Below are 27989 nucleotides of genomic sequence, written 5' to 3' on the forward strand. Positions count from 1 at the left end.
TTAGAAATGATTGAGATACTAAGATAAACCTGACATGAATAACAATACCTCTAGACCTCATTGTTCCTACCGGTTTACTGACATAATTCATTCTGTCTGTTATGACTGTGAGTAATATATTGTATGTGGGTATCTATGTGGATATCTATGAGGACATCTATGTGGAATAAGGAAATTGGTGAAACCTACACAAAAGCAAATTGTGTAGCTGATTATTGCCAAATTATTTATTAGTTATGCATTTGTATTATTTGAAATGCATACATCAAGTCAAACCTCGATTATTTTATCAACATGTTTAAACAATGAGCCCTAACTGTCAACATGTAGTGGGGCACCGTGGTGGGCAGGGTCTGCCCACATCCCCCCAAAGCTTCGGGCCGCCCCTGACCAGGGACCATCAGACGGGATTAAAATCACTGCCGACACCAGCAGCAGTTGACCGCTCCGACGATTGGATGCTGCGCTTATTCCTGAGACCTGCCAGCCCCGAGGAGAGCCGCGGATCCACCAGCCAGCGACACCGAGGGAGCCGGCGTCTCACATCGGGCTTTCCCTGCGCGGTATCCCGCTCCAGCCGCCTGTTTGAGACATGCCCAGCCGCTGACGGGCTGCGGGACAGGATGAGGACTGGCCTCGGTGTCATCCCGCAGCCCTGCCCGCTCGGGGCTTCCTGGCCTCAGCGCGCGAGCTAGCTAGCAGAGCCCTCTCCGCCCAGAAGTCTGGGTTGTTTCGGCATGCGAGAGCATTTCATGAGCAACAGACGTGAGGGTTCTCTCGGCTCCACTGGAACAATGCGAAAGGAAGTGCGGCGGCGAATCGACAGGGTTTCCGAAAACTACGAGCAGGAGAGGCTCCACAGGGCGTCTGCTGCTGCCGGGCAGCTGCGAGCGGAGAGGAGTCCACCGATGCTGCCATCGGATGTTTAGAGGACCAGCGGGAAACCGAGTCTGAATGGCGATGAGCCCACAGTCTGCTGCCACAAGGATTGGGGATTTACCGGCGACCCGCACGAGCTTCTGGGCGAAACGGAGACATGACATGCACAAGAAAAAAGAGGAAACGCGATTTGGGGTTGTTTAAAAGCTTTGTTTTTTAAAAGGAGTCCGCAACAGGCTTCCCAAACCCCCTTTCACAACGATTTGGAGCATTGACACTGTTGCCAATACACCCTGTCTGATTGCCCCACTGGTCCCAGCTTGTCAGTCCTCTGTGGGAACCGCCAGGTGGATCGCTGGAGCCACATCACATGAGGACTGCAACAGACGGCCTCCTGCCAGAGGGGAGGACGAGCAGCCCACAGCAGGTAAGCAGCACAACATGACTACCATTTTGTATTGCCTCCAGGTCCCGAGTCTGCAGAATTTCTTGCATTCTGCATTCCTGCATGTTATTAGTTTGAGTGGAATCAGCTCTTGCTGAGTCCTGGTTGCAGCCTCCTGTAGGCCCAGACCATCACAGCTCACTGGGACTGCTGCCTTTTGTCTGCCTTTCCAGGGGGATCATCTGGCTTTATGCAGACCTAATCCTTATGTCTGATGCATGCAGCAGCATGCAGTGGTCAGTGTGGCACATTAGAAATGATACACGACTCCCCCCAGCTGTAGGACCTTGCTCAGCACTGGACAACCCAGTGATTTAATAGCATGTAGTGTAATGTGCCCCCCAGAGAGCACAGCGACACCTCCTGAGGAATACAGTGTGTGTGTGTGTGTGTGTGTGTGTGTGTGTGTGTGTGTGTGTGTGTGTGTGTGTGTGTGTGTGTGTGTGTGTTGTAAAGCCAGACAGACTCCCTTATGCTGGACTGCAGCAACTGCTGGCTCCCCAGTCCTCCTCAGACCTGTAGACTCTGTGTGAGGAGGCCTGGTGTTGGGCCTCGCTGTCAGAGACCAACTCTGTCTCCATCTCCTCCAGTGAGCTTTGTCGCCTCCTCCCACCGACATCAAGCCAGAGGTATTGGGCTGCTGTTGCTACCCAGTTCCTGACAGTGACTCTGCCCTCCGCCGCCAACCAACTTCCAGCTCCGCAAAGCCCCTCCTTCAAGACACACAGCCCCTCTCCCAGTTCCTCTCTGCTCCCAGCCTGTGGAGCGATGAGGACTGCAACCTGATCCAAACAGCTGACGAAAGTGGAATTTATTAAATCAATTTGATCTGGATTTGCTAAACACCTCTGTCGTTCATCACGCTGTGTTTTTCGTTCATATTCAACTTGTCCTTTGATGGGGCTCTCAGTGATTTCTTCAAGTTAGCTTTTTTCTAATTAATTTTCCTCAAAGGTTCCACTCATCCTCATGAAGAGCTGATATGAAACTATTCTTGGACTGTACTGACATATCAACCTTGGGGTTAGTTAAGTATTTCATTGAGATAATGTCCGAGGTTTTATTTAGCTTTCATCTTTTTTTATTCGTAAGCAGACACATTTTAGCCTCTCCGGTCGTGTTAAAGGTTCACCAGATGACAAGTCTACAGACACGCTAGCAGCTGCTAGCAGCTTTAGCGTTAAGCATGCTAACAGTTGCTAATGAGCTGTTGACGGTGTGGTTGTACTTGTTGTATAGCGGCAGAGGACGCTTGTTTATGAAAGACACATTTCTGTAAATTTTGTACATTTTTCAATGATATCAGCCGTACATTTAATTCACTTGAGTACTTGAGTAAAGGTAGTAATAGTACTTGAGCGAAGGTAGTAATACAGTAGTCTGAGAAGAACAAATACCTCAAATACCTTAGGGTGACCAGATTTGAATTTGTGAAAAACGGGACATTTCGTCGATTAGATTTAATGCCACAGTTTCACAGAACCTTTTGAAGGTATGAAGTGATGCAGTTGTTTCCTTTGTAGTTTTATGTTTATAAGTATGCTCACAAACAGGTAGTGTGTGTTTATGTCCAGATATCTCCAGCTTGTCACTCATTTCACAGTTCAGTCAGTTCAAGGATGAATCAGAACATGTTGTCAAACTGTCGTATGTGTGTAACTGCTGCATTAAAACAGTCCATTGTATATGCTTGCTTTGTATCCGGAGCACACTGACCTGGCACCTGAGATCTTAACCCAGCAAACAATAATCGGTTTAATAGGTTTTAAAGCATGTTGGAGTTGGACACAACACAGTTCTCACTGCGGTTCTGTGTGCAGGCTCTAATGTAACCCAGTACCGCACAACTATAAATCCAGCTTTAGTGGTTGGTTTGACAAATATACGTAGGGTTTACTTACCAACCTCTGCTACTGTGCATCACAGCTGCTTCCTATGCGTTCCATGAGGAACAACCATGACCGTCCCTATCAATTATTAACAGTCCTCACTGAGGGTAAGGTTTAAGGGGTCAGCCGTCTTAAACAAAGTGCTTGTGGGTAATCAAAGTGTGTCTAAAAGGTAGTTTGGCTCGCTTTGCTTACTGAAGCTCAGAGATATTACTGATATTTAAAAGGCGCATTAGGCAACTTTATGGTAGGGTATTCTATATTTCATTGAAAAATATCGTCTCCCATTATATAACACACATTTTGTTCAGTTAGACCACACTGATTTTCTAATACTTATTTTATGTGCGTTATAGTATTTTCTTTTACAGGCTGCCACTGAGCATGTTGTAAAAATATTTTCACATTAATTTCAAATTTTGGCATAGTGTAAATATTTTGATTTTAATAAACTTTCTCAATGTGTTATAATATTCTAGTTATGTGATTATACAGTATACTTTTCATATAATAACTGAATTCCCCTGCATGTATCACTTATTCACCTCCATATGGGCAAAGACACAACTTGCATCACTCTGACCCACATGGGCCACATGAATGCAGTGAACACGCTGGGATTAAACCACTGTACTCTACCTGCAGAGCCTCAAACTCAGTGAAAGACTAGCTGGTGAACACAGCAGATTTTCTCAGGAGTTGATGAAGACCAAATAAACCAGTGAGGATGAATATTGGACCTACATTCATCAGGTGGACATGAACACCATTTCAACTTTAGAAATCCATTTTATGTCAAATGGGTGCAAGATGTTCAGCTTTTTGTGGACTGTTAGGTACAAGTGGGGAACAAACAAATATGAAAAAGAAAAGAAGGAAATTATCCTTTATTAATCCCCTTGGGGAAATTCTTCTCTGCATTTGACCCATCCCTGGTGAAGGAGCAGAGGGCTGCCCTGTGAGGTGCCTGGGGAGCAGTTAAGGGATTAAGTGTCTTGCTCAGGGGCACCTTAACCTGTAAACTATGGGGGGGACTGGGGATTAAACCGGCTACCTTGTGATAACAGGACGACCACTTATCCCCCCCCCCGCAAGGGCGCAAAGTGATGTTGTAAAACCTAATGACTGAACAATATGATGACTTGTCACAGGTCACAGCACAGTTTAATCAAGCTTAATGTAGATTTCAACAATTGGTAAAAAAAAAAAAAAAAATGTAAACCGAAATTTACAGTCCCCCATGGTGTGCTGGGAAAAAAAACAGCCAGCGCGGCTTGAGAGACTCGTATGAGAAAATGCTGGAAAGACTAAGAGAGTATTCTCAGAATGTTGGTGTGGTACTATCTGAATGATTGAAATGATGCTCCACACACATGTAACAGAGATCTAGCCAAAGTCCTAATTATTTTGTCTTCTCCAATTGTTTTCAGACTCCAGAAGTGGATCAGCAGGTCGGACAACATAATACACCAAAGAAGGGGCCCTTCTCGAAATGGGGCAATGTGGATTGAGGTGTTCCTGTTCCTTGTGAACTGCGGAAAGGAGGCAACCACGAGGACGGAGGAACAATCAGCAGACGGAGGAGGCGGCGGAGGAGTGGTGGCTTTGGTGTTTGAAGAAAAGCTGGTATGGGTGGGGGGGCATTCGGGATGGCGAATAGAAACGAGAGCAGCGAAGGGCCGGCTGGGCCTATGGCAGCAGTGGTGGCCACGGCAGGAGGTATGGTAGCAGAGAGCGCGTCCTCGGCTGTCTCTACCTATATCAAACTTGTGCTTCTGGGCCTGATCATCTGCATCAGCCTGGTGGGCAACCTGGTGGTGTCTCTGCTCGTACTGCGGGACCGAGCCCTGCACAAGGCACCTTACTACTTCCTGCTGGACCTGTGCCTGGCCGACACCATTCGCTCAGCCATCTGCTTCCCCTTCGTGCTGGTGTCTATAAAGAACGGCTCGGCCTGGACCTACAGCGTGCTGAGCTGCAAGGTGGTGGCCTTCATGGCCGTGCTCTTCTGCTTCCATGCCGCCTTCATGCTGTTCTGCATCAGCGTAACACGCTACATGGCTATTGCACACCACCGCTTTTACTCAAAGCGCATGACGTTCTGGACATGTGTGGCGGTGGTGTGCATGGTGTGGACACTGTCGGTGGCAATGGCTTTCCCTCCAGTTTTTGACGTGGGCACCTACAAATTCATTCGTGAGGAGGACCAGTGCATCTTTGAGCATCGCTACTTCAAGGCTAATGATACACTGGGCTTCATGCTAATGCTGGCTGTGCTCATTCTCGCCACACATGTGGTCTACATGAAGTTACTCCTCTTTGAGTACAAGCACCGTAAGATGAAGCCGGTCCAGATGGTGCCGGCTATAAGTCAAAACTGGACCTTTCACGGGCCGGGGGCTACTGGCCAAGCAGCAGCCAACTGGATTGCGGGCTTTGGCAGGGGCCCGATGCCGCCGACTCTGCTGGGAATCCGGCAGAACTTGCACAACCAGAACCGGCGTCTGTTGGGCATGGAGGAGTTCAAAGCGGAGAAGCAGCTTGGCAGGATGTTTTACGTGATCACTCTGCTGTTCCTGGTGCTCTGGTCTCCTTACATAGTGGCTTGCTATTGGAGGGTGTTTGTCAAGGCTTGCACAATACCACACCGGTACCTCTCCACCACCGTGTGGATGAGTTTCGCCCAAGCCGGTGTCAACCCTATTGTCTGTTTCTTCCTTAACAAAGACTTGAAGAAAGGGCTCCTTTCCCACCTACCAGCCTGCTGCAGGACTAAACCTCATCTGCCACGAGAGCCTTATTGTGTCATGTAAGCAGAGATGATGAGCGAAACATGGCGAGAAACCAACGGGCAGACAACTGATGTGTTGTGGGAGTGTTTGCCTGATCTAATATGACGTTTGAGTTGATGCAAGCTACTTTTAATCAGTAGGTGCGAACTAGTGAGTGTATTGGTTAAAACACTGGAATGGTAAGCATGTATTTTCATCTACCAAACCCTTTTTCACTCAAAAAGCATCCATGATAACAAGAGAAAAATACTTAAATTGCATCACATGCAAGTAATAATGCAGTCACTGTGGAAACGAAGCCAGACAAACAACAAATTACATGAGATGCCTCATAAAGAATGTCAAAATGGCCAATTAGAAAGGTCTGATTGGCACAAAGGATATTTGAGTTGGTTTGGTGCCAAAAGATTCCTAAGAAGGACAAAGCAGCCACCTGTCTAAATTTCCTTAACATCCTGGATTAGTTAGCAAAGGCCGATAATGTTAGAGAGACTAGAGGAGGGAGAGAGATGCAACAAAGGTCCCTGGACTGATTTGAACAGAGGATGTTGCTGTTCATGGTCACGTCTTAACCTCTAAGCCACAGGGACGAGCCCTAACGGCATGTAGTTTATTTGTCTTCAAACAACAATTGTGTTGGAGAAAAAAAAATTCAGGTCTGGTTTTCTTTCACTCTATCCAAAAACAGACTCTTTTTGTTCGGCTGTTTACCCATGTAGAGACGCTCATGTCACATTCTGGCCTGAAAATAATTTTTTTAAAGATGTATTCTTGAACTTGGTCGAGGAAACAAAGGCAGTCTCAAAGAGTTTATGAATATCATTGACTCACAGGACAGTGAAGTTAGTAGTGATATGAATTTATTGAACAAGTAACATAATGTTACGGTGAACGGACGATGAATCTTCTGCCGTCACATCTTGCCTATTATTCTCAAACTTCAGAAAGTCTACTACTGATACACATGTTCTTTTAAGTTTACGCATCACTTCAAGACAAAAGAGAAAAAGTGATCAGCTTAGTTGATCAAAAGCAGAGGTTTGAGTCTGAACAATTAGAATAGTTTTATAAATGTATATTATGGTTCCTACAACCGTTACTCTCTAATTATGAAAACTGAATTAACTGGCGGTGCCTCCAAAAGAATTTAGGTGGTAAAATAAAAGGTCTTTACCTGGTGTTGTAATTATATTATGAATGTTTCTGGAACTTTTAATAGACCCAAAAATACATCAACTGCCTTAAAACACAGTTTGGTATTTATTAACAGGCAACACCAATCTAAATTAAACCCACAGTCTCACACACACACACACACACACACACACACACACACACACAGCTTGGGAGCGTAGAGGCCTGAAACGATAATGGCCGCTGCGCTTGTCCACACAAGCATTCAAAGAAAGGGCCCCTCACATGGTTTCTTTTTACTCAAGGAGTATTGGAGGGGTGAGCGGGGTGATGGTCGGCTTCAGAGCGAAGAAGAAACAGCAGCAACAGTCTACAGCAGCACACGTAGGACACTGTTCTCCATCGTGGTCCACAGGAGCTTTTCCAGATCCTTCCTCTTCGTCACAAACGTTCGTCTTGTGCAAATCGCCATAAGATAGCTGGTCGTCAGCCATTAAGTTACGAACATTATGTTCTCATACAACAATTTCAGGTTCGCTCAACGGTGGTCATTAGCTTCTGCCGTCAACCATAACACAATACCTTGAAATCTGCTTAAGTCCCGCAACTCTACCTGAGACATAGATTGATTGATTAGTCTCAGGACAACCCAATAAACACACAGAAAAACAAAGATCGACAGCTGAATCATCTACATATCATACAAACTATGCTCAATTGCATAAACGCTAACTTTAAACTGTAAAGGTGACTCAATTATTTCTACGCTTAACTACTTTTAACTTAATGTTTTTGAAAACGATGTACATCCTGATGTTTAAAGGATATTTGTAGTCAGAGTCTCCGTCACAGCTGCCAGAGACGATCTACGTCCCGTTGAGTTTCCTTCAGAGCAGCTTGTGTTTCTACGACAGAGAATTCACGAGTAAATGTATGTAAATATTGTATTTGTTGACAATTGGATTGAAATCATTATTGATTACACATTATGTGTCTTTGCCTTCATGTACAAACAGAACCTGAGGACCTGAAACATGTTTTCCTTGTGCATGTAATTCAAACAAAGCGATTAGTTGGTACCTGAGCAGATATAGGTTGTCTAAAGCCGAAAGGAAACACAGTAGTTTGATGGTCAGCGACGTCTCGATAGTTTTCTACTTGTCAGCCAACACTGAATTTAAAAAACTTGTGGATTTAAATTTGCCTCCATGTGTTGATCTCTTGGCAACATTCAATCCATTGAAAGGAACCAATTTCCATCTGAAATGCAGCCATATGAAGTTCTGGTTTTAGGCCCTTTAGTCTTTACAATTCCTGTTCATCTCGGTTACGTGACGCAAATTCCTGTACAAAGTCCCAAGGTACGTCCTCGGCTAAGTGTTCTTCAACAGCCCAGCAGGAAACAGATCTTGATTGCAATTCCAACTGGTGTTATTACCCTGAGAGAAGGAGTAGCGACAATGGATGGATAGATTAATAAGTAAAATAACATTACATTCAGCTGTCGCTTTTTATCCTGAGCGACTTACATTTCTACTCAATACACCGTAGACACAGTAACGGGGGAGCAAGTCAGGGTTAGGTGTCTTGCTCAAGGACGCAACGACAGGGACTAGCGAAGCCGTGGCTTGTACCACCGATGCTCTGATTGAAAGACGGGCATGCGAACCACTGAGCCACAGTCACCCAAAATGAGACTGCAAAGGAAATGTAAAGAGTAAAAATGTGACATAACAGATGGGAGGAAGTCTCAACAGGATTTTCTTCTTGGCATATTTTCATTCTGTTTGTCAGTGTAAAAAACTAAACTTCCATCTGTGCCACTGATGGTAGCCTGAAGTAGGTTGTTATCGTCGCTCATTCGTGCAACAGGAAACATACTATGTGGACTTATGTTCAGGCTTCGAATGCACCTCCAAACAAAACCACAGGAACACAACTTTGACTGAAGGGAAGCGCTAAGGATGATGTCAGAGAGCACTAAGAACCGCAGCTAGCTCTCCAGTCACTGGTTGAGGGAGGCTTCTTACAACATTACATATCAAGAGATCATTTCACACCAAAACACAAGCCACATACTGCTGCAAAATCAACTTTACCCATTCATAGCATTGATATTTGATATCGCAAATGAATATGATACTTTTAAACTATATGGATTTTTTTTTTTTTTAGGTCAATATTATAAGATGTCATAATTTTCACATGGTCTATCAAAAGTATTATTATAAATGGGTATTAGTTTTATGACATCACAGTACAACTACGCTACGTCACAAAATGGAGCCAAGATAGTTGGCACAAAATCTTAGATAACAAGACCAATGTGGAGTCTATCACCTTGATGGAGTTTGAGCGTACAGAAAGTAACTGATCCTCACACAGAGCTCTGAAGATATGAGGACATCTGCTTTATTTTTGCACAAATCTAAAAGTCGATGAGCTGTTTCTTTCTTGCATCTCTCTATAAAAAGAACTTAGCTTGAAAAGGAGTTCAGGTGGAAGAAAGGACCAAGGCAGAGATTGTAGTTTGTCAGTGAATGTGTGAAATCATGACACCGTCCTTAAGCTTGATAGAAAAATCATGTTTGGGGGTTTGAGGTGCTCCTCTGTCTGCCGTGGCATATCGGACAAACCCGATAGCGGCAAGCCACAGAGAACCGCTAATTTTGTTTTTATTTTCAGAATTATGGCCTTACTCCATAAAAACATCCAACCAATGCAACCAAGAGTAGACACGTGTCTCTTCTGTATGCACTGAAGTAATTTGAGGAGGAAACAGAACACTGTGTACTGTAGGGACGTTTGGAAAACTTCCCATCCAAACCTGGGGGAACTGTGGTCATGGACAGATGATGTGAAACGGGGATAACGGGGAACATTCAAAGTAGTGGAAGTAACTTTTCTATCGCAGGCTGATGATGTGAATGAATCCCGCTCTGGACTGTTTTTCTCAGTTGTTTTCCTCTCGGACGTCAACCTGGGGGATGAAGGAAAAAACGTCTGCTCTTTCCATTTTCATTTCTGAGACTAAGCCAGAGAAACGTGTGGATCCACAGATGATGCTGGAGAGGCCTGACAGTGCTTTTTTAGTTGCCTCAGGCAGATTATCTTTTGTAAATGTACTGTGACCTCTGTACTATTTAGTGTGTATTATATTGACAGAAAACCAACTCTGAAATGCAACTGAAGAGTTCCTGATCATCATATTTCTACTGTGTGTGTGTGCGTGTGTGTGTGTGTGTGTGTGTGTGTGTGTGTGTTTCTATTGACAGGTATGACTCTGTGTATGAGTAGAATAATACTTACATGGATGAAACGGAAACATGAGAGGGAAAATACTGACCAGATACATGCATTCTAAAGATATCATTCCTGCAAATGCTTCCTCAGTATTTCTCGTGGTGACACAGGGATCTGAATGTGTTTTCAAACCAATGAAGTTTACTCAAAGTCCCTTTTGCAAAACATGTAATAGATCATTATTAATTGGACTGGATTTTTTTGTACATATTTAGGGATAATGAAGGTAAAAGAGCTTGATATAAAGTCAGGCCAAATGTGATCGCATACACTGTCTCCTTCGGAATGTTTCATTGAAGAGTTAATACATAAAAAAGCCTCTCAAACTATCATTTTCACGAAGATGGATAACCAAGAATTGTACATACAAAATAAATCAGCATTCAAATAGTTATTTTTCTTTAAAAATAACAGCAAATGATTTTCCTTGGGTCTTCTCCATCGCTCAGTGACACTTACAGATCTGTGAACACAGTGACTCGGTCACATGATCAGACTGATGGGAACAAACCAACAGGTTAGTTGGGAGGACTCAAACCGTCTGTGGTGAACATCCATCACAGTTCACATCCCCCTCCCTGCATCATAAACAATGATTATTACTGACATTCAGTGTGACCACAGAAAGTGGTTCAACTATTATTGGTTTGTTTCCAACCTGAACATTTGACTGCTTGTTGTTTCTGTCCAGACTTTTGTTGCAGTGACGTCACCATGTTTCCAGATCTGAGAAGTATCCAATAAAAGTAATAAAATATTACAAATAAATCAAACCCAAGTTATAATCAACTTGAATTATCCTTTAATTCCCTCCTTTTGTCCCAAAGATTGGCTTTCTATAGGCCTGGTCACATCAGAAAGACTGAAGCAGCACCAGAGGCCAGCAGTTAAGATAGTGGGACAAGAGTTTGTTTGCAGAAGCTCACCAAAGTTTAAACTGGCAGGAAAGAACAGAATGTGGTGTGATAGCTGGTGTGACTGGGCCACAGCAGTAAATGAGTCAGAGACCAGATTGACGAGTGAATGTCCAAACCAGTCTGTGTTACTGTTCCATGGTAAACACACAGAGTAACAGAGATCACAATGACAAGACATCACATCAGCTATATACAGCATTTCTTTGGGAATCACTCAATCAAACAATGTCATAGAGAGAGGGGGCGAGGCCTATAGGAATTCTCTGCAAAATGTTACATTTTTACCTTAAAGTAGAAAACTAAATGTCGAAGGTTAATCACCTCTCAGCGCATCCTGAAGCCAATATCACACATAAGAAATACCAAAAGGTTTGAAGTATGTGAGGGAATTTCATGGAGGCAAGTCAGACGCTGCGGTTTCCCTTTGTTCTGTATTATAAAAAAAAAAAAAAGGTTGAGCTATTACGCATGTCTCTGGCGATTTATGATTTTTGTTGTTGATTTTGTATTGAAAATAAATTTCATTTGAAATGACCAGAACATTATTATGATTACCTATGGAAGGGTTTATTGATTCTAAAAACACATTTTGCATATTGTGCACACGGACCATGCTTTTACTGTACAGTTTGGACGCTCATTGAGGATGATGATGGTATGGTAAAGTATGATTTGGCACCACCAGAAACAGTCCAGTGTAACTCTGGGGAATCTACACAACACACTATTTGAAGTATTTATGGGGAATATTTCTTTGAAAGAAAGTCATTTAATACTTGAACTAACATTTCAGTTGTCACTGCTTGTAGACATTAAACAAAGTTTCAGTGAATAGGTTAGGTTTAGTTGCCTGAACCTAACCGAGTCGGTTTGTTGCCTCAACATAACTCAGTAGTTTAGCTGTTAGGTTTCTGTTTCTGTTCAGATGGAAGTTCATTTTGACTGTATGGATGTAACAATTTGAAATCCACACGTATTGCTGGACTTTAAAAGGAAAAGGCACAAAAATGGAGAAAGAGATTATACAAACAGTTGTATATGGAGCCGTTTCTTCTTTCAATGCTTACATTGCCAGTATAAAGAGGGAGAGATAAACATTAGAAACAGCAAACTTTGAAAATAGAAAAGAAAGAAAAAGATATGAATCGATCCTTAAATAATTTCAGTTGATTTGTCCTGATCATGGAGACGTCACACAGCCCCATCATTCAGTCAGGTTAAAAAAAAGCCATACAGGAAGTGATTGCAAGCGACCTGACCAGCGCTGTGGCTTCAGCTGATGAGACACAAGCGATCTGGCTTGTTCACCTTTCATTGACCTCAACCACCTGTGTGTCTTTACTTGGAGATCAGGACGTCTTGATCCTCCACAAATCCAGCAAATCCAGATCAATCTCTCCACATGAGGTGAGGCAGTCACTCTCCTGGATGGTTGCCTTTTACTGAGGACACACTGAACACCCGTCTGTCCTACATTCTCATCCAGAGAGCTTTGAGAGCAGACCTGACTGGACCAATCACCAAATGATTCATAACTCTCCTTCTTTCATACCGACCTCAAAACAGATTGACCCCATGTTTTCTGTCTTTTGTTCTGAATAAACATGAAAGTAACCAATCTTTATGACTAAACCGATGAAAGAGACTGTACTGTATAACAACAATGGGAATGTCAGTGAGTGATTAGAAGTTAAGTAGCATTATAATACTTGACCTCAGTCATTAAAACATGTTTTGTATTACGGGTGGGCAAGTTAATGCAGCGTTAAGTTCTCAATCCTTTAACGGCATTAATTATTTGATCATGCGCTAACTGCATTTTTTTTTTTTGCATTGGGATGGCCTTATCACTGCCGCTGCACTTTAAATCTCTCCTAGACAGCGTAGTTCAGACCTGGGCGTCTTACGGTTTTCCCAGTCCGGCCCGTATGAGGTCAGTCAAAAATTTAAATTAAATAAGATCCACACCATGAATGCAATACAACGACACTGTGAAGGATACAACTCCACACCCAATAAACTTGCCATATAAACCTCAAACTAACAAACCTATATATTGTAGTTCTGAAACAAATAATCATTATTTTTTAATCATACAAGAATTATCTCATCAATCAGAATATTGCTGTTTGTCACTTGGACCCAACAAGAACATCAGCTGTCAGCATCAGTATGTTTTAGTTGAAAGAAAAAGAACAGGCCTGAATCCTGAACTGAAAGTGGGAGGAAGCGTTTGAGTGCTTGAGCTTCACGGTGCAGAATGATTGAAGGCTTGAGTTGGGTGAGTTGGTTCTCACATCATTCTGCTGAAGAGAGCGCTTCATTATGCTCACCTTTAGTCTCAGTTTAACACCTAGACACAGAAGAATTCAGAACTAGTTTGGAAGCCAAACGAGGAATGTGCGATGTCAAACCTTGAAACATCCAATGACCTGACACCAATTCTGGAGGAGACGTGGATGCCGTTTCAAGAGTTTCCATCTCGATGATTGTGATGGAGAAACCAACAATGCACTTTCATACAACTTTGGAAAGAAACTGGAAACTTGTTTTTGGATGGAGGCATACGTAAGGAAGCTACAAGGTAGCTGGTTTGATCTCGTCACCCATAGTTTGCATGTCAAAGTGTCCTTGAGCAAAGCACTGAAGCCCCAGTCGCTGCACAGCAGCCCACTGAATTGCTACGTATTGGTTGAATGCTGAGACTACATTTCATGTTTGTAAAGTATGAAATATGACAATTGTAATAAAGTTTAACTCTGTTAATCACATTTCCCTTACCCCTCCATACCAAAGCACAAGAAAAAGTTTTAAAAAAATTAAAAAAGCAACATAAAGGAAAACTGTAAAGACATTAAAAAAAAACAAATCAGAATAGAACAAAATTATTACTTTTTAAAGCTTGTCCTTTTTCAGTGCTATTGTTTCTTTTTTCAGTGCCAACTTTGTCACTCCATATCCAGCACGTGAAAAAAATAAGAGTAAAAAAACAATTTAAAAAAAAAACATGAAAGCTTCAGTTATATTCAAACTATTTATTTACATTGTTTTTGTTCTTAAAAAAGTAATAAAAAGTAATGCACTGAAGTACTAAGACCGACAGCGTTTAAATATAAACACTGTAAAAGACTCACCTACTGACCACGAAATAGATACTGTACAGTTACAAGAAAAGCAAATAGAAAACATAATTATGATCATATCACCATAATTACACATGTTCAGACCTTTGCCTTGTGGCCTGCAGATCAACTTATCTGTTGAGTTTAAAGACTCTGAGCCTTTTATCAATTGTCATGGGAACAATTGTGGATATACATCGTGTATGGCAAGAACGGCCTGTACAAGTTGTAAAAGCAAAACCAAGCACTGGCTCTCTACCGCTCTTCAGACTCAGCATTGTACTGATGGTCTGAATCCTCTTGTGACCGATGTTTCATTATTTCAGTAGATCCAAGTCACTGTTTGCCAGCAGTTTGAGAACTACTGTGTTGACATTCCGGAAGGGGCGACCACTTCAGCAAGGGGCGACCACTTCCAGAGGGAGGTACCACTTTCAGAGAGAGGTACCACTTTCAGAAGGGGCGACCACTTCCAGACACCAACACAGGGAAAAGGGGACCATTACGACTATGCAGCAGTTTGAAAAAATCATTACAACTTGGTACTAATTTTTTCATACTTTAGTCTAGTAGTTATGGTATTCACTGCCCAAGTTTATAACGGAGATCTGTGAGCACAAAAAGAATCCAAAGCAGTTAGGAGAGACGGGATGAGAGAAGAACAGGCTGGTTGGAAACAGACCAACCACATGAGAATCATTGCACAGCAAAAGTAAGCAGGTCAAAGCTGAAGCAGGAAGTGGGTCTTCAAACTGTGGATGGATGTTCACAAGACAGTCACAACTTTATTCTTCACCTTGATCTTCTCTTGAAAAATGAGTTGGACTAAGCTGGAGTTGTGTCTCAGACCGGCACGTGTTTCTCCGTCATCACACTTCTTTAAGTGCGTCTCTCTGTCTCAGACAGATCTCAGCTACTCCACCCGGTGAGAGAAATGTTTTCATTGGTAGAAATGATGGGAAAATAAAATCTAAGCTGTAATAAACTGGAATTATCACAGTGATGAAAAGGCTTAATGGAGAGAACAGGATTGGCTCACTGAGCTATCTGTACAGAAAGAGGTTTAAAAATCAATCAAACGATCGACTGATGTAGGCCTCAACTCACTGAAACCAAGAGGCTTCTGTTCAAATAAATCATCTGGATTGTGGTTTTCATCGAGGAAGGGTTTGTCATGTTCACATTTAGAAAGTGAATGGTGAATGTATGCTTTTATAAACAAAAATTTCATATACAAATCTGTACAATTTTGTCCATCTTGACACTGATGACAGTGAAGCATTCCCAGCAGTCCCTTTGTCAGAAGAGGTATTTCCGACACGAGTCCGATCCACACCGACACTCCACTCGAATCCTCTTCTTTGGAGAACTAGGGAGCCCCGCTACACTGAAACTGGAGTCCATTTTGGTGCTTTCTGTGTCCACTGGATCAACTGGAAACAAACGGAAGGCTCAGTTGAAAAGCCAGCAACTTAACTTTGTTTAAACATGACCCTTTCACAAATGTATCTCCTCATATAGACGGCTCGCATTAGAACCCATCAGCCTCTGGGGCTCCATCAGCTGATATCCAGGCCAAGACTTCCTGTTATATGCTGCTCATTCTTTACAGTCAAATCCATTTTGAGGGGAGATACTGGAGTTAGAGGTAAGAGATGACCGGATTGTTTCCCAAGTACTTTGAGAGGAAAATGCTGCATGTTGTAATTCTGCTCGATCAATGACACTTACTTTGCATTTTGTAGTCAAAGGTGAGCTCTTCTCCTGGCCGAATAGACCGTGTTGAAAATAAAGCAATTCTTGGGAGCCTCTCATCAATGTTGTCGATGAACACATTAAATACCTGCAGGTTGGGGTTACACTGCAAAAACAACACAAATTGTCAGGAGCTTCTCTGACTATGCTTTCAAATAAAGATAAGCTACTGAAACAAAAAACTGTGCATTTCCAAAATGTGTGTGCTGAAAAAAGGGAGGCGCTATTCACACGCTGTAAGTTACATGATCAACAAGTCACAACGTTTAGTGCTTTACGTTACATGATGCTGCAGAGATGCAGGACTTCCTTTCAAGACTTCCCATGAGAAATACTCTAATAGGATTTATCCACATATAAATAATCAAAAACAGAAAAAGGGTGATGGTAAGTTATGGCACTGACTTGACTTCTATCATCTTAATTATTGACTGTGTCTTATAAAAAACTAATATTATGACAGGCCTTGTTTTAAAGCATAGGTGTCATGGTTTTTTAGATCAAAATCAGCAGAGCTTGGATTCGAACCTCTGATCCTCTGATCCTCTGCTTGTAAGACAGGCATGCAAACTATTGATCCACAGTTGCAATTGATGTGACACTGATGTTATTGTGTTGGAAGTCGTTAAACATGGATCACATCATGAAAGTGGCGTCACTAACGCGTCACAAAGCGAGGGAAATCTGCAGCGGAGAGCCCAGGCAGATAAACAGTGGGCTGATGTCTGAATTTTTGTTTTGAATGTTTCTAGTTAATTATTGAAAGACCTTAAAATAGGGGTTATTATCCAAAAAATGTCACCAATGATTTAAACATAGAGAAATATTGTCGTTATTTATGCGTTATTATGCTGTGATATTACTGGTCCACCCACTTGAGATCAAAATGGGCAGCATGTGGCCCCTTCACTAAAATGAGTTTGACACCTCTGTTTTAAAGCGTGAACAGACCTGAACACTGTGTGTGTGTGCGCGTGTGTGTGTGTGCGTGCGTGCGTGGTCCTAACGACGCAGTGTAACCTTTTCACAAAGCGGCCTGCAGTCAGTGTACAGATTATGATGTGCTCAGTTTGAAGACACTCACACTGTGGTTCACAAAGTGGGAGATGTTGCCTTGGTGAGCTGCGTCCACCGTGTACACGTCCTCCACGTAGTCCAGGTCAAACAGGTACGTGGAGCCCTGGCGGTCGTACACATGGCCCCTCCTCTCTGCTTCATCTGTTGTGATAATCTGAAGGAAACACAACAGGACATGGAACACAGCCTCAGACAACACAAAAACAACAGCAGATTGAAGTCTTAAATACTCATTACAGATATTTACTTGAAGTGTCAATATCAGCTAGCACACAAACAATATATCAGTTTAAAAAAAAACATGTTCAGCACCATTTAGAGCATTCATTTACAGCAGTATGGCATTAAAGTGGCATCAGCACTGCACAAACGTGGACCCTGAAGGACTAAAAAATGAGGGAGAGCAGCACTGCAACCCCAGCAGACAACAAAAATGTTGTCAATAAATATCCCACACACACTGTTAAAAGAAAAATGTAAATGCTGCGCAAAACCCAGAGGATCAGCTGTTTGACCACCTTTGAAGGTCAGTCCTTGCCAACGTACCCCCATTTGAGAACCACTGCTTTACAGGGTGCTGATCCCAGCTGGATGTTACACCGTCGACGCAGACCCCTACGCCGTAGCCTGACGTGCACCTCCAAAAAATCCTAACTACGCGTCGCGTTGACATAGACCGCAAGCGCTGGTCTTGGTCCGCTCAGAACGTCACGTCGACGGCGTCGACCTGACGCAGAACCACAAACTAGGCTTAAGGAGGAATTGTTGCTAATTTTGGGGCTAACCCCATTCACCCTTATTTGCAGGTGGCCCTTGTCTAAGAACGGGAACCTTTTCACAGATTGTTTTCCAACTTTTGGGTTCAGGGTTCAGTTCTAGTGTTGGCAGTACCGACCCCAATGGGTGACACAGTCAGTGACTGACTCAGGTCTTGAGGAGTTTAAGGATTCATTCCTAGACAATAAACTGTATACACGCTGCTACTTTCACGCTTAAAGCGTGGCAGCTAACTTTATACATTGCATGACTGCAGCTGGACGGCCTTTTAGGCCCTTCAAACACTGCCTTCATCAGGTCTGTCAACGGTTCATAAAAACATGCAAACACACATCTAAAAAGTAAGACTCAAATAGAAGTGAATGCTGAGTAAACTGCATTAAGCCAGACAGCGAACCGGGACAGGACACAATAACATGTTTTTGACCAGGTCTTACCTCGCCCACGTACTCCATGATAAACGTGTTCTTCTTGATATGCTGCAGTGTGCGGACGCCCCAGCCCCGTCCGTTCGCTGTCTTAAAGATGCACAGGTCGAACTGGATGCCCTTCTGCACCACTCTGTTAGGACAGTCGACGCTACAGCTGCATCGGGCGTTACACTCGTATATGGGCTGCCCCGCCCGGATCCGGACCTGACCCTTGTCGTTGTAGGCCATGCGGTGCAGGGAAGCCCCAGGGCAGCACCCATTTATGGGCTCCGCCAAACAGTTCTTACACTCACAACCCACAGCCATCACATCCAACACGATGCCCTGGCCTACTTTGTAATTGTTGATGTAGGTGAAGTGTTTTGGGGGGCCCTCAAGGTCCACTTCGTTCATGACAAAAATGCGACCTGGGTGGTTGCGTGTGTTGTTCAAATGGGCCTCCCAGCGCTGCAGGCGCTTACGGCCTTTGGCTTTTTGGACGAGGAATGAGGCAACTTCCTTATCCAGTTTTTTAGGGGTGCCGCGTCTCTTGTGGCGCCTCAGCTCCTGGTCCAGGTCCAAGTGGAACTGCTTCATGAGTTTGGGGCATTTAAGGTTCTTCTTGGGTTCCCAGGTGTTATCAGACTCTGGGAAGCCTTTCCACTTTACCAGGTAGAACTCCTTCTCCTGAAACACACCACTTAAGTTAATGGCATAGTTTGCTCTGTATGAGCACAGAAAGCAGATGTTAGTGGTCGGTTGACTCACAGCACTCTATGTTAAAGATAGAACTATGATGATTCAAACTATTCCTATCAGACTAAATCCATCCAGAATTCCATTCCTGCCCTCTCGAGTGCATTGTTAATGTCAGTTGAGGTGAAGGCTTACTAATTCAAATGTATATGGTGTGTCCCCCTGTTGCTATTGAAAGTTTCCACACTAAACACGTCGACTTCATTTTCCTTCTAAAAAACCTCAAAATAAAGCACTTTCTAGTCGCACGACACAGAGGTGTTAACATGTATTTGTAATCTCCTAAAAGCAGAAAGAGACAAAGATCCTCTGAGCAACAGTTGAATAGGAAGAGAAGTAATCTGCAGTCATTGGTAAATCAAACTGGAGGCAGACCTAAAAAGGACCAGCTTCCTGTTTCACTGTCAAGTGTTACACAATAATGCAGCTAGAAGCCAAAACTACATGGATTAGAAGATCGTATATGTCTGTTGGGAAGAAAAAAAACATTTTGATCTTGTTTGAATTGTGCCAATTTGAAAGACTATGTTTTCACATCAAAACTGTTAAAGTATAAGAATGTGAAAATAAATAATTTGAGCGACTGCACGCACAAAAGCTGCGCAAGTGACGTTTCTGGCTACAATGCCTTTACACCAGGCTGGACACACAAACAACGAGTCTGGCTCCATCTTTCACTTTCAGGCTGATAAAAAGAGTCATTAGATAACACACATCAGGGGAGATAACGTTACATTAGTGCATGGCTATAGTTAAGTTAAATAGCAAGCCACAGTAACGACCATGTTGGTGACAAGAGTAAAAACTAAACGATTACACAACAAATCTATGACAAACATGATAAGTGTAATTCATGACACAATTCAAACAGGACCAAACAATAGTTCTCTTTCACCATTTGCTACTGTACGTATTCTTGGGGGACACTTGAAGGGACGGGAATGGTTTAGATTCTGGTTCTTCCAGTTTGCATGTTGAAGGGTCACTGAACCCCAAATTGCTCTTGAAAACATCGTCATCGCTGTGCAAATGAGCATTGAGTTTAGACTGACGAGCACGTGGCACTATGCATCAGTGTAGGAATGTGTGTGAATGTCAACATGTCATGTACAGAGCTTTGAATGACGAGAAGACTTGGAAGGCAAAATACAAATGCAAGTCTCTTTACAATAGACTTATTTATATTGTTTACACAGTATATTACCCCTATTGTTATGGACAATTTAATTGTTATGTCAGTATTTAAAAGTGCATATTCTGGGTTTGCAACTGGTTCAAAAAACAGTGTTTGTTGTTGAAGAAAAAAATTGTTGTGGGGAAAGTATTCCAATTCTGGGTCATGGTGGACTTACGATGATATGAAAACATGCATGTGCTTCAAGTTTCATATCGGACTACTCAAACTTCTTTCTTTTCTAACCCAGAGTCCATGGTAAAATGCTTTATACTGCAATGGATGGTTTATGCTTACTTTCATTCAAGTAATGTAGATATTATTTGTTTTGTTAGTAGTATTACTGCCACCATTCCACAAGCAACGGGCAAATCAAATGTAAATAAGGTACATCTGTAAATTGGTACTTATGTGTTACTCTTTGGAGGTGGTGCCTCTGCCAGCTGCTGAAATACCAGTGATGATGAGAGGAAACATCAGGTGGCAGCATTCTGATATCGTTCCTAATTGTCCCCTGATCACAGGGTTATCAACCACATTCATTTACTAATGTAATAGTTGTAATTAGTTATAGGAATCTGATACTGTATCAAATATAATGTACCATAGATGAGCAGAGCTGTTGGTAGTTTGTAAACAGACACGTATGGTAATAGATGCTTTACCTTCGTCCTCTTGTAGTCGCAGAGGAATTCCACATCAAAGTCATTGACGTTAGCTCTCTTCACGCCGAGCTGGTGACAGTAGAGCCTCTCTCTGCGACACAAGGCTTCCAGCTCATCCCAGGACATCTTCCAGGGCACGCTGCAATCTGACAGAGAAACTCCCTTTAACTGGCGTACAGTGACCGCGGCTGCACCGAACTCCACGCACAAGTCGGTCGATTTAAAATGCCACAGCTCATTGCCAGAGCTGCAAAGCAATTCCACATGCCTATTTATACTGCCTTGGTGCATAGTTAATTCGGGATACATAGAACACAGTGAAGAGCATTTGATCCCAACAAAATCTAATTTTCAATCTGATAATCTAGCGTTTTACCGCCAAACACGGTGGGAACGTTAGACGAAGATACCGACAGTCGCAGCCGATGTCACGCATTGGGAATAGAATTGTCACAAACCTCACAGCAAAATCAAATGTTGGCTTTACAGTGAAATACCATTCAAGCATTTCCATGGCGCGTGAAACTCAACAGTTTAACCCGCACACGTAAACCACCCAGCATGACCTGAAATTCAAGCGTGAAACTAACATTAAGTTATTAGGTAGCGTTATATCAAAGCCTATTCAAAGTTGATCGGAATTTAACAACAGGGCATTTCCCCACAAAGAGGTTGCATTAAATAGCACGTACTTTGTCCTATTATCTTGGCTTCTTTGAAACCCCTAATGTACAACCCCACAGCTCTCGGTCATGTAATGTGAATCCCAAGTATTTGGAGTCTTTAAAAGTGTAGCGACCATACGTGACAAAATAACAAAAATAAACAAACGTATAATGGAATATAAAAGCATATGCAGTCCTCATGAGTTACCTTTCAAATGTTCCGCCATGTTTTCCACACAGCCGCCAAAATAGGAGAAAGTACATTGGTGGAGAGGATCCTGCCACAGCGAAGCCTGGAGCGGCTGCTGATTGGAGGAGCACCAAATGTCAGTCTTCTCATTGGTTCAGATGTAGTTAGGAGGATGGGCCGAAAGATATTTCTTACGGAGCGGACGCTAGTTAGTTAAATTCACCAAGAACTTCCGAACCTCTGAAGTTACGACTTTTAACCTGTGGTTGTTTGTTACGAGACGTGAGGCAGGCTACATAATGCTACTTACCTTACACAGTAATGCTACTTAACTTACACAGTTATCCGTCCGCAGAATAAAACAAGTTGCCACAATACAATCACACTGTCAATAAAAACTTCGGTTTCAAACTCCGTCTACGTTACCAGAAAACACTCGGTTACTATGGATATCACACTTTCGGGACATTTGAGAAGTGATCTATCCACAGGGAAGTGCTAACATCCAGCTGGGATCAGCACCCTGTAAAGCAGTGGTTCTCAAATGGGGGTACGTCAGATATATTTAAAATGAGCATTCATGAAACAATTCTTTAAAAAATGTTATTTAATGTATATATCCTATATAAAATGCATGCACTGCCATGGGGCATCATTTCACAGAAAAATACAACGTGTCTCTATTTTTGTATTTCTTGTTCCCCCAATTATGACAAATAGTATGTAAACACAACTGCAAAACTAAAACATATTAAGAATACATATCATAACACACATCCGAGATGTAAAAGAACAACATTTCTCTATACTTTTACATTAATGAGACCAGTATTTTCTAATTCTGCTACAGCTTGTGCCACCAATTTACAGTTAGCAAATGGTCATATATAAACATGTCAATTTTTCCCCTCACACAGACCCTCGTCAGTACCAGCATCTTCAGTGGTTGAGCGTAAACTTATTCAGTCTTTTATTAAAAACCCTCCATACTTGGTCAAACCACAGTGACATTTTTAGAGTCCTGATAGTTAATATCAGCCCTGACAGTAATGTGGTTCAGATTTACACCCGGTTCCTCTGTGGACCTGGGTTCCACTGGTTCTGGCCTGCTTGCCTGCTGACCTCTGGCCTGAGGGAAGGGGAAACCATCTAGAGGCGCATGCTCAATCCTGCACAGGCTGTCCTCGCTGTCACTGCTGTAAAGGGGGCCAGGCCTGTGATGTGGGATCTGATCATCTGTTTGAACGGCCTTTTCCATCTGCCAGACTGGGACGGGCACTTCCACATCCTCCACCATGCTCGGCTCCACCTTACGGTAAGTGTGGCGGGCATACAGGCCGATGCAGAACATCTCCACGATCACACAGTAGTGATAGATCACTGAGGGTGGACAGAGAATACAACGTCTTCAGTGATGACATACAATTATCACAGAGGAAACATTCATTGAATGTTTTTATATTTGTAATCACATGACATCATGCAACATAATAAATATGTCCACAAGCTTTGGTAACATTTTTTAGGGGGGAGTTGTTGTACGGTACGCCTCTGAAAAGCTGCAGCTCCTACTTCAGTCGGAGATTTAGCTTTCCCTTAAAGGAAAAATCCAAGAGGTACTAAACTCAAATTACATTTGGATTGCCTGCGTAATTATGAAGCTATGCATGACGTAAAGTTTGGCATCTGTCCATTTCTGTGGAGGTTTGCGTCGACAAATGTATGAATGCACCGATTGTATTTGTTGACAAATGTTTGAACACGCTCATGCATGTTCAAACATTTGAGACACATATATTAAGATTTGCATCTCAATTGATATGTATTTATATATATTTTTGATACGATATGATGAATGGTAATGGACTGTTCTTATACCTTTCTAGTATTTTGATTACACAAAGTGCTTTAATAATGACTACATGTCATTATTAACACACATTCACACACTGCTACGTGCCGCCTCATCAGGACTAAACTGCTTCCTGTCTTGCCATGACATCGACACAGGCAAGGTTGAAACCACCAATCATGAGAAGACCTGTTTGATCCATAAGTAGTCTTTTTTACATTTTACACTACCTCACTTGCTCTGAGCGTATCATATTCATGTGTATGCATTTCAATTGCTGTCAGTACAGATTGCATGTTGTAAAATGATGCAACGTTGCACGCTATCTTGCACGCTAAATGACTTACATATCTTGTGTCATTCATACGTCAGACCGGGCTGAGTGAACATGATTTGAGAGAGATGTATTGTGACTTACACTGGGACCTGGTCAGGACAGAGAAGGGTGGTGCACAGGGGATAACCTCCAGAGCCCCCATGGTCTCCAAGATGCCACTCTGCAGACCACACAGCACCAAGACCACGATGACACAGAAGAACTTGGCCCTCAGCCCATAGCCATGTAATGCACTCTTAGTGGCTTTGTAAAAGAGAAGGTGGCCGTAGAAGGACACAAAGGTCGACACACATATGATACCGTTCACGTACACGTTGGGGTTGACTGAATCCACCTGGGGAACAAGAAGGTGGTTGTCATCAACTTTATCCTTTGACTTATCCAGTGCTGTATAGGGCCGCTTATAAGTATACAGTCAGCACTCAAAGCAGATGATTTACATTTTTGGCAGTTTGAATGGAAGGAATTTACACCGTCAAACGATCTGAAAAGCATTTTATTTGAAGCAAACTGAGGCTGTTAGTCTTGTTTATGGAATGCTGTTTGTCAGTTTCCGTCTCAACAGCTTTAAAGCCTTCTAATCTTGTCAATAGTCAAAGACCATCATGAACTCAGTTAGGGGAGAAATATAACATGTCCTGACAGGTAGCACTTACAAAACATCCATCTATCCAAAAGTAATATGATGATACATGAACTGCGTTTAACCAGAGCATAAAAGAAAAATATCCTCCATTCTATAAGTACATTACATCGCCACAGACTACAACTTGACTTCTTCATGCTGGCTGGGAGAACAAGTACGAAGGGAGGTCTGAATAAAATGACTTACATCACCATAGTCATACTGTTCATCTGTCCACAGGACCAGAGTGACAAAGAACAAGATGCTGCGGACAACAGAAAGCTGCAGCACAGCCGCCATCATCCAGCCGAGGCTGTTACTACACACAAGAGAGATAGCTTTATGTTGAGTCACAATATCTGCAGCATATGCATGTGTATGCACTTCATTGTGATATTGTCAATATTTGTATACATAAATAAAGAGCTGCCACTATCTAAAATGTCTCTTAAGATGCTGTGATAGCCACTAGATGTGGCTCCAAATAAAACATTGTTGACTCAACTGAAATCTAATTAAAAAACCTAACCTGGATGCGTGTGTTTGTCTGGTGTGTACCTGCTGATGGCCACCATGGGGAGGCAGCAGCAGCAGCAGCAGGGGAAAGGATCTGGAGATACCTGCTGTCCAGACAAAGCAGCCAGCATTCGAGCTTTCCCTCCAAAGAAGTCTGTGATCAGTCCCATGAACTTCAATAAGGTGATGGAGTGATACCTGCACAGACGCACACATTTAGACAGGAGCAGTAACGTACAGATGGGTGATAGCATCCTCACGCTTGTTTAAATTAGGATTCATTACTTGATTTACTTTACTGTCCTAAAGGGCTCACTGTATGTGTTTGTGGAGTTATTGTTTTTGTTTTGCGTGAGCTCACCAAAATAAATTCCTGTCAATGATGTTGAAATGGCAATCAAATCTTGCAATTAAATCTTTGAAGACTTGTAAACTCACAGTGAGGCAATGAAATTACACAGCGAAGAAGAGCGTGGCACAAACAGCGCTATGATGGAGGTCATGGCAAATACCTAAGATATAAAGAACATTTAAAGTTTGAGATGTAATGCAGGTGCTCCTTGGACTCAAACAAATCAAGATACATCTGCGCTGAGAGAAGTCCAGCTGATTATTGTGAGCTCTACTCCAGCAGAGTAACAACAAAAGATTTCAAGATTAGTGATGCTGCCAAGGCTACTTAACCTTCCTCTTGTGTTAGCTTTCTGTTAGCATCTCTTGTGTTAGCTTTCTGTTAGCATTTCTTGTGCTAACATGTCGGTTTTGACCCATGTCTTAAACTAGCTGTAGAAATACACTAAAAACAATTATTTATCATCCAATTTGTTTCTCGTCTCTTGGTTACCTTGTTAGGCTTTCTTATCCATGAAAATATTGTTGTAAGTTTTAATATTTCTAATGTGGGCCTCCAAGCCTTCTATTTGTTAGGATATCCCTAGATTTCTATTTTAAAATGGTAAAATTAACCTCAGGAGAATCATATAAATATATAAAAGGTTGTTGTGTTACTAGATTCTTACTGAGGGGTATTAGAACACATCTCTTAAATACATTTGTTGTATTTATTTTTTCATTTTATTATGACTTTAGTATCATCTACCAGTCAATTTGGACCCATGTATATTTACTCAAAGAAAAAGGTCAAAAATAATTTTTTTCAGCAATAGAACTTTAATACAAACACAAAATAAAAAGCAGAACAAGTCATAGCACAAAATATAGATTTGCAAGGTCAAAAAAACAACACCCAATCAAGCAAGACTTATTTTTATAATTAGGTCGAAACCGACCATTAACAACACAAAGGTCATTATTTCAACCAGAGCATTTTATAATTTAGGGAATTTTTGATTTTGTTAAAATTAAAAAATAATTCAACCACAACAAATGTTGTTACGATTTCAGGAAGATGAAGGTAGTAGGGAAATAATTAAATACAAAATAGAACTATAGTATATATAGCGGCTATTTTGGTAAATAATCTCCCCACAGGAGGATGCTGGGTTCTGGGCCCCATCAGAGGAGGAGCTATGTGGCTATGTATGGGAATGAAGGGGTTAATGTTACCGGGTACATCCCTAGTATCCACAAGGAGAGCTGTGTTCGTCTGGAAACGGCAATGTGGCGCAGGAAGAAGCCCACCTCCTCCAGAAACACCCCCAGTAAAATAACAGCCAGGCAGGCTGGGATGAGGAAGAGCCAAAGCTCATCTTTAATGGCTGAAAAAAGGTCAAAGTTCACCACAAGGAAGGTGGCACATGGTAGAGCAGCAGAATGCAGCAGGTATGTAATCACAACTCAGTGCAGATTAAGTTCGACATATGTTCGTACACAAATAAGTAAAATTAAAAAAACATAAAATAGTAATTTATTGTAGCCAACTCAATATCACAAATTTGTTCAAACACTATTACTGACATCCATTGTTCTTCATAATTGAGTTTAGTTTGTCTGTAAACCATTGGATATGTTTTAGTTGAGTGGTGGATGCGTACATTTCTATTTATATGTAAAAGTGAACAAGATGCATGTTCATTTTCAGCAAATTTTGCTAAAACATGAGTTGTGTTAATGGTATGATCCACACAGATGGGTGCGGTGCTACTCGTGTTTAGAGTTTTGAAAAGGCGTCTACAGATTCGACAGACGAATATTAGCTATTGTATATGAGCGCAATGAAGTTATAAGTAGAGACCTTTACTTACCACTGAAGATCTGTGATGACAGAGGGATCTCAGGCCCAATCCAGCTACAGTTAGCCCCTCTTCCCATTCTATATATACATATATGTATATATAATGCTCCTCTACGCCTACCTGGCACACCACACACAGACAGGCCAATGGATCACAACCAGCTACCAAAACTATTACTGAATGACACAGCAGCAAGCTAACTTAAGCCAGGGATGAGAGGCCGTTGTATTTCCGTGTTGACCTGAACGGTTCCTTGTCTAGCTGCAGACATTAATGATTGACTCAGGTAAGTGGGCAGGTGGAGGATCCAAGTCCAACATGGTAGGAAGGCTCTATGTTCATCTAAGAAGACTTTAAAAACCTGTCTAGGCGAGCTGCGCCATGGAGGCAGTGGGAGAGAGCTGGCTGCTCGACCCCACCAAGCTGTGTGGCTGTGTGAGAGGACAGCATGGAGTACTGCTGCGCTGCTACTGCTGCGCTGCTACTGCTGCGCTGCTACTGCTGCGCTGCTACT

The 27989-nt window shown here is 42.3% G+C and overlaps 3 protein-coding genes and 1 long non-coding RNA gene across 8 annotated transcripts; 2 read left to right on the plus strand and 2 right to left on the minus strand.

The window, feature by feature from the left end:
* Positions 1–405: 405 nt before the first annotated feature.
* On the plus strand, positions 406–12099 carry gpr173 (G protein-coupled receptor 173). The gene is made up of 2 exons (XM_068597885.1): positions 406–1306; positions 4644–12099. Exon 2 carries the CDS (start codon positions 4842–4844, stop codon positions 6024–6026), a length of 1185 nt encoding a protein of 394 aa, XP_068453986.1. The 5' UTR covers positions 406–1306; positions 4644–4841; the 3' UTR covers positions 6027–12099.
* A 3576-nt stretch (positions 12100–15675) lies between these two features.
* LOC137800733 (histone-lysine N-methyltransferase SUV39H1-like) lies at positions 15676–22386 on the minus strand. 5 transcript variants are annotated; one of them, XM_068598055.1, is made up of 7 exons: positions 22288–22386; positions 21969–22065; positions 21096–21241; positions 18528–19187; positions 17321–17467; positions 16213–16342; positions 15676–15914 (listed from the first exon to the last, which is right to left on the minus strand). In XM_068598055.1, exons 2-7 carry the CDS (start codon positions 21985–21987, stop codon positions 15781–15783), a joined length of 1236 nt encoding a protein of 411 aa, XP_068454156.1. In that variant the 5' UTR covers positions 21988–22065; positions 22288–22386; the 3' UTR covers positions 15676–15780. The 5 variants fall into 5 exon arrangements, with proteins under 5 accessions (XP_068454156.1, XP_068454158.1, XP_068454157.1 ...); XM_068598057.1 differs by having other exon boundaries at positions 22261–22371; XM_068598056.1 differs by having other exon boundaries at positions 21969–22062; positions 22261–22365.
* On the plus strand, positions 22245–25206 carry LOC137800735 (uncharacterized). Its single transcript, XR_011079661.1, has 3 exons — positions 22245–22500; positions 22868–23265; positions 25005–25206. It is a non-coding gene; the product is annotated as an uncharacterized lncRNA (long non-coding RNA).
* On the minus strand, positions 22945–27901 carry si:dkey-16n15.6 (organic solute transporter subunit alpha). Its single transcript, XM_068598060.1, has 7 exons — positions 27485–27901; positions 26847–26998; positions 25719–25792; positions 25323–25478; positions 24972–25083; positions 24221–24473; positions 22945–23330 (listed from the first exon to the last, which is right to left on the minus strand). The coding sequence occupies exons 1-7, from the start codon at positions 27549–27551 to the stop codon at positions 22945–22947; spliced, it is 1200 nt and encodes a 399-aa protein (XP_068454161.1). The 5' UTR covers positions 27552–27901.
* Between the last annotated feature and the right edge of the window lie 88 nt (positions 27902–27989).

Source organism: Clinocottus analis, unplaced genomic scaffold (assembly GCF_023055335.1).
Source record: "Clinocottus analis isolate CAN_PGR_092001 unplaced genomic scaffold, fCliAna1.0.p SCAF_4, whole genome shotgun sequence".
Classification (NCBI taxonomy): Eukaryota; Metazoa; Chordata; class Actinopteri; order Perciformes; family Cottidae; genus Clinocottus; species Clinocottus analis.